Source organism: Nerophis ophidion, linkage group LG12, assembly GCF_033978795.1.
Source record: "Nerophis ophidion isolate RoL-2023_Sa linkage group LG12, RoL_Noph_v1.0, whole genome shotgun sequence".
Classification (NCBI taxonomy): Eukaryota; Metazoa; Chordata; class Actinopteri; order Syngnathiformes; family Syngnathidae; genus Nerophis; species Nerophis ophidion.
The window spans coordinates 19,299,145-19,311,375 of record NC_084622.1 but is presented as its reverse complement, the minus strand read 5'-3'; the positions used below and the strand labels follow the sequence as shown (position 1 = coordinate 19,311,375).

General features: G+C 42.0%; 2 protein-coding genes across 3 annotated transcripts in view; both read right to left on the bottom strand.

The window, feature by feature from the left end:
* The window catches only part of LOC133563083 (L-lactate dehydrogenase C chain-like), an 11,476-nt gene extending 7,898 nt beyond the window's left edge, over positions 1–3,578 (bottom strand). Inside the window, exons 1-3 of one of the 2 annotated variants that reach the window (XM_061917014.1) lie at positions 3,476–3,578; positions 1,362–1,497; positions 1,162–1,279 (exon numbers count right to left, since the gene is read on the bottom strand). In XM_061917014.1, coding sequence (XP_061772998.1) covers positions 1,162–1,279; positions 1,362–1,490 — 247 coding nt within the window. In that variant the 5' untranslated portion in view covers positions 1,491–1,497; positions 3,476–3,578. The other variant, XM_061917015.1, reaches the window with a different exon arrangement.
* A 226-nt stretch (positions 3,579–3,804) lies between these two features.
* LOC133563081 (lamina-associated polypeptide 2, isoforms beta/gamma-like) lies at positions 3,805–11,972 on the bottom strand. Its single transcript, XM_061917013.1, has 6 exons — positions 11,351–11,972; positions 9,649–9,763; positions 7,810–7,965; positions 7,617–7,726; positions 7,451–7,551; positions 3,805–5,274 (listed from the first exon to the last, which is right to left on the bottom strand). Exons 1-6 carry the CDS (start codon positions 11,582–11,584, stop codon positions 4,911–4,913), a joined length of 1,080 nt encoding a protein of 359 aa, XP_061772997.1. The 5' UTR covers positions 11,585–11,972; the 3' UTR covers positions 3,805–4,910.
* Positions 11,973–12,231: the final 259 nt, after the last annotated feature.

The following is a 12,231-nucleotide window of genomic DNA, read 5'->3' as shown; positions in this document are numbered from 1 at the left end:
TATGTTTTATGACATCAAATTTGTAATTGTGAAAAATACAGACCATTTTCCAACAAATGTGTTCTGTTAAACCACTAATTGTAAAATAAGCCAGCCATTTGTGTTTTTTTGCTTTGGAAAATGTTACTGTTGTGAAGTTGCAAACAGTACCTTTGAACGCAGGCAGTCACCAGGTCCAGATTTAAGACTCATGCAAATTTGTCTTGACTTCAGACACAACTGATTGCACAAATAAATGTAGTGTATGCAAGTATTTCAAAAATGTTCCTGGATGACATTCTGACAATAAAACTGTGTTTGAGTTAACAATATTTGGGTATTTTTCTAAGTGAATTTAATCATGCAAGCTGTGATTAATCAAGTTTAACCTAAATGTCAAAGTGTGATTAATCTAATTTATTAAAATAATAATTTCACTGCCCCAATTTATAACTATTTCGCTAGTATATTTTTAATAAATTACCATCAAAATATATTACAACAGTTACTAATCAACGTGTGATGACCACAATGTACGCATCCAGCCACACACTTTTTATAGGCTGTATTTGAGTACAAGTAGTATTAAAGTCATTGACAGCTTAATTATTATTTTGACAAAATAAACAAATGTTCAAAGGGGGGACATGACTTCTGGCTATGCTATTTGTTATTATTATAGCCAGACTGGCTATGACGGTTTCGGCCACAACTATTGCCTCCCTCACAGGTTCGTGACAACCTCTGAGGAAGCAACAGTTGAGGCCGAAACCGTCAAATGGAAGTGATAACACAGGTCTGGCTATAATAAAAACAAATTGTATCATATTTTAGAAGACCTAAAGAACCAGTTTGAATTAAGATTTTGACAATTTAAGTCAACATTTATAAACACAAAACAATTATAAATAGGGCTGTCAAATTCGATGCATTAACCTGTGCGATTAATCAGAAAAAAAGTATGACAATAATCATGTATAAAGACAGATTCATTACAACATGTAAATGTTCCTCTACATTAATGGCAGATGGTGACCTGAAAATTAACGCAAGTCTTTATTGTCAGTGATTAGATCATAAATTGGGTTGTTTCAAATAATGCAAACAAATCATTTACTGTGATTAATCTGATTTTTCTCCAATTCTTTCCACCAAAGAGAATAAACAAACTCTTTTTGATACCTTTATCTGCGACGATTTTGGGTGTTTTGAGAAAGAGGCTTCCATGCTGAAGGTCCATCATCTCGCCCTTTAATTTATCCTCCATCACGTCTACCAGTGCCAGCTCGTCCGCCAGCTCCTGCACGCACACACACCATCCTCACCATCGTCTTGTAATACCCATCACCGCGGAAGGATAGCAACCTGGGTGGGTCTCTTACCCTGAGCAGGATGCTAACAGCGCAGGCCATGCCCACCTGTCCCACTCCCACCACTGTCACTTTATTTCTCGGCGGCTCGGGCGGACCGCCGCACATCGGGGTGAGGAGCTTTTCCAGCGTGGACGCCATTTTACAGCTGGAAAAAGAGAAAAACGAGGCAGAGACCTTTAAACAATATGCCTTCTCATTCTGTAGAGGCATCAGAGTAAAAGAAGAACGTGATTTTTTTACTTGCAATGCTGTGAGGTACAAACAGCGGCATGTGATAACCTCCTGGTGTCACTGTCTACCTGCTCAGCGGCACTGTCACCATGTGACTCCTCCTCCCTACTCACCAAACACAGCGTAATAATCTCATGCCAAACTTGACAGAGGGACCAAAGAAAGACTGCTAAGAGTTACAGTAATCTCTTAACACAGCCTCCATAAGCTGCACCCGCTCCTTTGGACAACCCTTGAATGCAGTCTTCAATAATGTTAATAGAAGAAAAACTGTCACTCCATACTAAAAAAAACCAAAACGTTTTTTTCTTTACAACCCATTCTACAAATATTAAAAAATGTATTGCTGAAATGTTAAATGTTGGTGTAACACATGATTGCAAATGCATGTCATTTACTGGTAAAATGATAAAACAAACATAGCTATGCCGTCCAATGATGTTGGATTTATTAGAACATACTATATCATTACTTTGGTGTTAAATCAGCCTCTACTGAACATGATCTAGTAGCTGTAGTAAAATGTTTTATTTTAGATTTTTTTTTAAGATATTAGTAGTAATAATAATAATAATAATAATAATGGATTAGATTTATATTGCGCTTTTCTATTGTTATATACTCAAAGCACTCACAGAGAAGTGGGAACCCATCATTCATTCACACCTGGTGGTGGTAAGCTACATCAGTAGCCACAGCTGCCCTGGGGTAGACTGACGGATCCGTGGCTGCCAGTTTGCGCCTACGGCCCCTCCGACCACCACCAATCATTCATTCATCATCATTCATTCACCGGTGTGAGCGGCACCGGGGGCAAAGGGTGAAGTGTCCTGCCCAAGGACACAACGGCAGCGACTTTGATGTCCATAGGTGGAAAGCGAACCTGCAACCCTCAGGTTTCTGGCACGGCCACTCTACCCACTACGCCATAATATCTGTATTTGCTTTATATTTTATTTATACAATAAAAACAAATGTCTGGTGGCCATGGATGAAATGCTGGCTGTCCAGAGTTGGGATCCGGGGTGGACCTCTCGTCTGTGTATCGGCTGGGGACGTCTCTGTGCTGCTGACCTGTCTCCGCTCGGGATGGTCTCCTGCTGGCTCCACTATGGACTGGATTCTCACACTATTATGTTAGGTGCGGGAGGGGGGGGTCACCCACATCTGCGGTCCTCTCAAAAGTTTCTCATTGTCATCCCACTGGGTTGAGTTTTTCCTTATCCTGATGTTGGATCTGAACCGAGGATGTCGTTGTGGCTTGTGCAGCCCTTTGAGACACTTGTGATTTAGGGCTATATAAGTAAACATTGATTGATTGATTGAATTTACCACACATTTTTTAAGAGCCAGTTTTATCATCAAGTATTTCAGATACAAACAACAGAATGGAATATTAATGTTTGCGTCCGCTAATTAATCAATGTTCTCAAGTATTACTTTTCTCCTATTTTACAGGATTGTTAATTTTTTTAGATGTTATATAACCATAACCACACACACACACATATATATACATTTATACACAATGGTAATCAACAGTAAATGTGCCATTTCAAGCTATTGATCATTGTATTATGCCTTTGCCTATTTGCAGTGATATGATCAGGTGTTATACATCAGTGTGCTACAGTAGATGTTTATTGTTGGCCATGTAACATTATTGCTTTACAACATTTTATAAATGACTGTTTACCTTTTGTATTGTGACTATTGGACCAAATAGTGTTCACTGGATCATATAAAACAATTTTCCAATTGAAGTACAATGTATAAATCACTGTTTGCCTTTTGTATTGTGACTATTGGACCAAATAGTGTTCACTGGATCATATAAAACAATTTTCCAATTGAAGTACAATGTAATTTAATAATAGAATCTCTGAGCTCACCTGACAAAATAGCAGTCCAAAGTGTACAACTAGATGAGTCTTACTTATGGTCCACTTGTCTCCAAAAATCTGCGGCACAGCTCCGGTGGTTGCCGACAGCCTGCTGGAATTAATTGTCCATAAGCCTCTCCACCTGCCTTCCTAAAAGATTTCCCTTGGACGCTACCTGAGTCAGCTGCTACAAGGATGACCTGAGACGACAAACACCCCTGCTGAGAGAAAAAGGCTCAATAAATACCTCCATCAAAAGCAGACACCTTCTTTGAGAAGATACTCACCATGACATTAAGCAGTAGACCGTGGAAAATGACAAGAGAGCAGTAACAATGTGGTAACGACGACGTTTATTTTATGATAGACTGCCTACACGATCATAAATAAACAGATTAAAAATCCTCACCCACATAACTCATTGACATGTGTCCATTGTGGGGAACCGGGATCCTTTGATAGATGTCGAATTTAACAGGAGAATCAGCTGTGTGGCGGACATATTGCTCTTCTTCCCCCTTCAAGGGTGCTATAAAAAGTCAAACACTTTAGAAAAATATCAAAATAGAAACAGGTGCCCTGTTTATATTTCCACGCCCAGTGAACACATCCTGGCTCCAGGTGAGAGTTAAAACCGTGGGGGTTAATTTTATAGCTGAAGGTGTTTCAAATGGATTAAAAGTCTGTCGGAGGGATTTGTCGTGTCTGGCCGTGAGGTGAGCTATGTGGGCTCCTGGCTGCAAACAAAAGCCTGTCCTGGACTGAAGGATCAGAAATCTAATTTAATCAAAGTAAACAAAAAACGCACTAAAGAGCACTAAAAACCAGATGTAAACTGAAAAAAAGACGGTAGAATGAGACTTGTGATCAAGACGAGCGTCGCCCCAAGACAGATGCTCCTTGTTTGGTGAGCAGACTCCATTTGAGTCTCTGTGAGCACCATGCAGACACGCTAGCTAACTACATCTACAGCGATGCTAAGACATTCTGGCGTTAGTGCGACGGCGTACTGCTTGGAAACGTGGCGTTCAGGCACCCCACAGAGTGGCACCTGGCGCATGCGCACAAACACAAATACGGGTGGGCGGCGTTACAGAGTACAAGATGATGGCCGTGGAAAACTACAACCATGCAAGGACAAACTGGCCTCTCCACACACTTCTACTGGCAAAGGGGTAAATACACAAAAAGACAACAATTCACAGGTTAAAAATGGACATTAAAATCAGTCTCTTGCGGCTGCCGCCAAACAGACGCTAACTGTTTAGGTGTACCTGCCTGCTGCACATGAGGGGGAAGCTGGAATCTGCACACAAAAACGTCAATCCCATTGACTGTGACTTATTTGTCCCACCAGGCGGGAGGAAGTAAAAGGTAGGAGGTGAACTGAGTTGTTTGCATGTGATTGCGGCGGCAGGGAGGCGGATGTGGCGGAAGACCGCCTTTATTTGCCACCCAGGCCCAAGTAGGCGGCGGCGCTCTTTGCTGCATCTTGAAGCGGGACCACGACGGCGTCAACGAGGCCCCGAAGTGCACTAATGTGAGCATCATCCAGGTTTTGGTAGGTAAAGTAGAGCGAGCCGCCGACTACCACCAGGAGCAAAAGCTTAAGCAGGAGGGGGAGGAAGCTGCTTGGGGCCGGCACTTTGCTCGGAGAGGCGGCAGAGAGGATGCCTCGAGAGAAAGACTCGGAGTAGGAGCGGCTGTCGGTGAGCACAGTGTGCTGCACCAGGGACTCGTCCAGCCAGTAGTCGCTGGGCTTCACTGGTCGGCCGGCCGCCCCACGGATGGGACGCCTGCGGGTCGCACTGGAGAACAGAAAGCATTTTTAAGAACAGTTCATGAGTGTTTTAATAACACCTGTGACATGCTTTGTGTCAAAATATTCCCAAAAACAAACAATGAACAAACTAAAAAGGGCTACTGCATTTTTTGGGGGGGATTTTGCTCATTGTTCACAATCATTATGAGGGGCAAGAACACACGTCTTTTTTTTTCTTTAAGATTTTAAAGATGATGAAAACGCTTGCAAGATGCGACTACTGGGAGTCACCGTTGTAGCCTTCAAAGTTTCTAAAGCAACTTCACAACCCAAAACGAAGAAGACTGTTTTTTGACAAATAAAGATTCACAACCTTATCTTTTTGAAGCTGAATCTAGGGAGGATGACCTGCTGCTTATAGAAGTGAGCAAGAAGAAGAGGCTGAAACGTTGAAGCAGACAGAAGCCGAAAGAGTGTGACATGGTCACGCTGCAAATTTTAACTTTGAGCCGAGCTATGCCAAATTAATGGAGTGCTTACCCACATCAACTGGACCAAATGTACTGGAGTGAGTGACTATACTATTGATCATGATACATGCAGCACATCAGCGTACACTACACTACATAAAGTCTGCCTAGCTGTGTACAAACAAAACATGAAATAATACTTTACACATACTGTAATATGATTGTTCATGTTTTTCACTCAGTACAGATTGGTGTTCTATCACAGTGTTGTGTGTAACAAACTCAAACATGTTTCCTGTTGACGTAGAACCTAGCTATCGCTTGCCATAGTTAGCTTTCACAGGTAATACCGTAGCACGCAGATGTGTCAGTACGCTAGAAAAAGAGTTCCTCAGTGTTCACTCTTACAATAACAATGTTGTACAGTTTGTTATTATACATGTTCCATCCATTTCTAACGCTTATTCCCTTTTGGGGTCGCTGGCGCCTATCTCAGCTACAATTGGGCAGAAGGCGGGGTACACCATGGACAAGTCGCCACCTCGTCGCAGGGCCAACACAGATAGACAGACAACATTCACACTCACATTCACACACTAGGGCCAATTTAGTGTTGCCAATCAACCTATCCCCAGTTGCATGTCTTACACAACATAAATGAAGTATCGTTGATGGTTTTTGAATGCATTTTAAAAGTTATTTAATTTAGAATGGATTGCTCCCATTAGCTGGATTGCTAGCCACCAAGAACATGCCATTTTTTACATGTTAGAATGCGGGTGAAAAAAACAACGTTTGTCTTTTTATCTCTCATAAAGATAGTGAAGGATAAACAAAATTCCAAAAAAAGTGCAGTTCCCCTTTAAAAAACTTTATAAACAGCTCTGTTTGGAGCAGCTTGTTTTAGGAGTCGGTGTCCTATGCAAAGGAGCAAATGCTCACCCCAATACAATTTTTTGGCATGATTGGAAGAGGGCCCGGCACAATACCATTCACCTATGTAACATAGCCGAGTCATAGGAGAACTGGAATGTGACCGCTCCTTTAGAGTCATGATAACCGACACACTTCATATTAGAAATATGATACAAAGCCACAGCACATAACATTCGAATGTGGAATAAAAGGTGTGCCATCTAATTAATGTGATTGCCGCTCTTGTGGAAATTAATCACAGCAGCAACATTGCACAAAATATATAATCAGAATGACTTTAAACAAGACTAGAAACAGTACACCAAGACAGAGAAATTACAGTAATAGGGCAGAATAAAAGTGATGGATTGCAGTGTGAACGCAGGCCAGGGCAGGAGGGCCAGCACAATACAAATAGTCTAGTTAGAGTCCGGCATTCAGTGAAAGGGGAGTTGTTATACCGGAAACAAGTGGACTAGCTCTAAGGTCAGTCCCTACACACTCTCAGCCATGCCTATAGATGGTATCCTTGACTATAAAACGGTCAAAAGTACACCTTTGCAAAAAATGTGTGCATCCAACAACACACTACTGCAGCTTTGCTTAGCTTTTAACAAGATCAGGGGTCCGAGTAGTCCTTTGTGAGAAAAAAGACAAACAGCTTTGCCCATGAAGTTTCACAAGCAAGGGCGGAGAAACCTGATTTCATGTAAATGATAAAAAAACAAAAACATTTTCACATTGGCAGCTAGCTTTTCAAAATGACTGTTGTGTAATTGTAAACACTTTCTCTGAAGACACAAAGGTATAGACAAGCAAAATTTCTTCTCACACTACCTGATGCCTGTAGGTGTGCTGATTTCATTGGCCAGAATGTCTTCGACAACACTCTCGCTGCTCTTCTTGGAAGTCTCTTCACTGACGACTTCCCCCACCGACTGTCAGGACATTAAATATACATCAGGACATTTTTATACAGCTTATTTATTAGTGCCACAATTACCTTGGGTTGTCGTCTGCTACTGGTCCTGACAGTCACCGGGGTCTTCCCTCTGCTACGCACAGGCTTCTCCACCACGGGAACAGGCTCTGGATCAGTTGTGGTCATTTCCTCTAAAACAAACATTGAAGCAGAACATGACGTCACAACACAAACATGGCGGTTGTTTTCATATTGTCATAAATGATGGACTCACCGTCTTCTTTGTCGCTGTACTGGTCAGAGTTTGTGTTGCCATTCTGGTTGGTGTCGGCTTTGGGGATGGTTGTGACATCGACGGGAGCCTCGGGTTCAGCTGGAGGCTGGTCCAGAAGCTTCTGCAGCTTCCTCTCGTACAACTTCCGGGTTGAAGCTGAACAGATTTTGGCGGCGGACATCAAAGTAACAAATAAGAATTTTTTCCAAAAACATGCACCTGGGGATGGATTGATTGGCAACACAAAATGGTCCCTAGTGTGTGAATGTTGTCTATCTGTGTTGGCCCTGTGATGAGGTGGCAACTTGTCCAGGGTGTACCCTGCCTTACACCCGAATGCAGCTGAGATAGGGTCCAGCACCCCCGGACAAGCGGTAGGAAATGGATGGATGGATGGATAGAGGGTAACATCGAGATTTAAGTAGACAATTTTAAATGTCTTCCAAAATTCAAGAAACACTTTTTTTAATATATTTTTTGCTATACTAGTTTCTAAAACTAATGTATCTATTGTTTAATATAGTTTGTTTTAATTAATTTATTCAACTGAGGGTAGGTTTTGCACCTAACAAACATTTTATGCAAAATTAAAGCACTTTTTCAATGTTTTTACTGAATTTTATGGCACTACAGTAAGGGTGTCCCAACTATATAGTTACAATTAAGTCAACTCTTCCTAAATTTAGGTTTAAGACCCAAAGTGGGTTCCCAGTTAGTTTTTGTGGCTTATATGTTAATGCTGTAAGCCAGGTGTGACCACAGTGCAGCTTGGGGGACATATTTCATCAATAACTTGTTTTTTTTAATTGGCCCTCGACATGTTCTAAAAATGTAATTTTTATTTATTATTGAGGGTAACAGCTATTTACATTATCATCAATAACACAAAAACTAAGATAATGTTTTTTCAATTAGCTTAGCATATACTGTACTGATGTTTACTGAATTAATTTTAGCATCTTTAAAGTACAAAATGTATGAAATTGGCCCCCCGCATTTTTTTAATTTTCAGTATGCGGGCCTGGGTGGACATTCCTGCTGTAATTAAATCATGCTCTGGCTTGGAATATGTGATGTATGAGGCCAGTTAATATTTCAAAAGGAACATTTTATTCAAATTCCCATTTAAGCAAATAGTTGTACAATCATTTCATATTTATGTCTCTAGTACAACTGTTATAAAAAAATAACATTGGATGAAAACTCGTTTTCATTGAGGGCCACATGGCAGATTTACAGCTGCCCTCAAAGGGCTCCGTAGAACAGTGAATAATAATTTAATATACAATGGGTGTTGAAAGTGTTTAGACCTCTTCAAATGTTTCCCTTGGTTTCATTGCAGACATGTGCTACTATCAAAAAAGTTATTTTTCTCATTAATGTACACTCAGCCTCATCTTGAAGAAACAAAAACGAACTGTAGAAATGTTTGCATATTTGTTCAAACGTACGCAAGTATTTAAGCCCATTGCTAAATACTTTGTTTAAGTACCTTTGGTAACAAGTAGAGCCTCAAGTCTTTTAGAAAACAATGCTACAAGCCTGGCACACCTATCTTTGGGCACTTTCAACCATTCCTCTTTGCAGCACCTCACAAGCTCCATCAGGTTGGATGGGAAGGTTTTCATCCAGGATGTCTCTGAACATTGCTGCATTCATCTTAGTCAGCTATTAAAAATGATGTGCTGACACCTGTGCTGTAAGCTATTTCATTGATCATGCACACACACTATTTCTTGCAAATGTTTTATGTTGTTTTAGTTGTCCCGGAAAGAAACCATTTTCACTTTTGGGGCCTTAAGCTGGTAAATGGTGAAATAAGTAAATGAGACCACTTACACAAAATAGGTCCTGAGTCCACACCATACTTGGAGAGTTGCTGTTTCAGGTCTTCATCACCGAGTTCTGTCACCTCCACCTCCACGCAAGGCTTGTCCGTCTTTCTGGTTGCTTTCTGCGTGACATAAAGTGTTTCTTCATTCACTTCCTACAACCAGTGCAGACTTAAACAGAAAGAGTGTTAACTTCCAAAGATGAAACACTATATTGCCAAAAGTATTTGGCCACCTGACTTGACTGACATATGAACTTGAAGTGCCATTCCATTCCTAACACATAGGGTTCAATATGGCCATTTGCAGCTATTACAGCTTCAACTCTTCTGGGAAGGCTGTCCACAAGATTGCGGAGTGTGTTTTTAGGAATTTTCCATCATTCTTCCAAAAGCGTATTGGTGAGGTCACACACTGATGTTGGTGGAGAAGGCCTCACTAACCAAACAAGACCAAGGAGATCATCGTTGACTTCAGGAAGCACAAGCCGCAACACTAAGTTCCTGGGGGTGCGGAACTCTGACAATATAACCTGGTCCCTACACACCGAAGCTCTTGTAAAAAGAGCTCAGCAGCGCATGCACTTTTTGCGTGGGATGAAAAGAGCAGAGCTCTCTGCCTCCCCCCATTCTCAGCACAATCTACAGAGGCACTATAGAGAGCCTTTTGACCAACATCATCTCTGTCTGGACTGGAGCCTGCAATGCCTCAGACTGGAAGTCCCTCCAGTGAGTGGTGAGGACGGCGGAAATGATCATCAGGACAACTCTTCCTCTTATCCATCCATCCATCCATTTTCTACCGCTTATTCCCGTTTGGGGTCGCGGGGGGCGCTGGCGCCTATCTCAGCTACAAGTAGGGGTGGGAGGAGTCTTTGCAGATTTTCTGAGCCCTGGTCAGGCAGAGGCTTTTTGCGATCTCCAGGGCTCAGAAAATCTGCAAAGACTCCTCCCACCCCCACCAAGGACTGTTTTCACTGCTGGACTCTAGAAAGAGGTTCCGCAGCCTCCGAAGCATAACCTCCAGCTTCTTCCCTCCGGCCATAAGACTCTTGAACGCATCATAATTAAATTATACCCTCAACTCCCCCCAAAATGGATTAACTCGCTGGAATAAAGAAGACAATATAACATACATCCGTAAACGTGGGCGCATGTGAAAAAGTGCAATATATTTATCTGTACAGTAATCTATTTATATATATTTATTTATTATGTATATTTATATATTAATTATACACATTTATTTAAGTATATATGCACCTTATTGCTTTTTTTTATACTGCGCTACCTTGAGCTTATGTAACGAAATTTTGTTCTTATCTGTGCTGTAAAGTTCAAATTTGAATGACAATAAAAAGGAAGTCTAAAGTCTAATTTCAGTGAATTACAGCTGTGTATATATATATATATATATATATATATATATATATATATATATATATAATATATATACAACCCCCCCCCCCACAGCGGGTCTTTTGAATATCTTCCTAATTCTGAGGTCTCAAGGTTGGCAAGTATGTGTAGATGAACTTGACTGGCCTGCAGAGTCCTGACCTGAAACCAATGAAACCAATAAACACCTTCGGGGTGAATTAGAACGGAGTCTGTGAGCCAGGTCTTCTCCACCAACATTTTTGGCAACATAGCGTAATTAAAGTCATACAAATCGGCACCCGCGGTCGCGAGCATTCCAAGTCAACTTACTCTTCCCGATCGGCTTTTGTTGGAAACGACCGGCGTGGGCAACTCGTCGTCGCTGGAGAAGGTGTCTGCGGGCGGGCTCTTCTTAGTGTTCTGCACGGTCAGGTTGTTGAGATAAAGCTGCACGTAGACTTCTTTCTTGTGCTCGCCGCTCGGCAGCCGCACATTGTTCGCCGTCAGCTCGTTCTTCAACTTCTCTTTCGTCAGAACCGACGGATCTTCCAGGAAATCTGCCATGCTTCCACTTTACTCCTTTTTGCCGTGGTAAAGAAGAAGTAACCGATAGTGGGAGTTGGTGCTAGCGGATAACGGGAGGGAGCAACACAGCCGGAATGTGAGGGTGAAAGGCGGTGTTGTCAAACAGGACTGCCGCCACTTAGCCGCCACTTAGCCGCGCGCCTTCTGTAAAAAAAATCGTCAAAATGTACCTTTTAGCCACCCGAACTCAATTTTCTTCTGTCGTTTAGATTTTTCCACACCGGATACACATATGTTGTATTGTGAGAAGGCACCGCAAATACCAAATGTAATCGGCTACAATTTAACGGACATTAGCTTAGCTTCCCGCCGGCCCACTTTTCCTGTGTCTGTCCGCGGTCGAATCGCGACAAGCAAGCTGCTTCCCTATTGGCTGAACCGTGCCAGTACGCACCACTCCGATTGGCCTATTGGCTGAACCATGCCAGTACGCGCCACTCTGATTGGCCTATTGGTTGAACCATGCCAGTACGCGCCACCCTTATTGGCTCCTTACGAATGGAGCGCTCGCCGGCCTCCGCCACAAAGAAAGTGCAGACTTGGTGCGTTTCAATCACGCAGTATACACTTTCACATGCCGGCTTAACTTAAAATAACAACGCAGTCATAACGCTGAGCGAACGTAA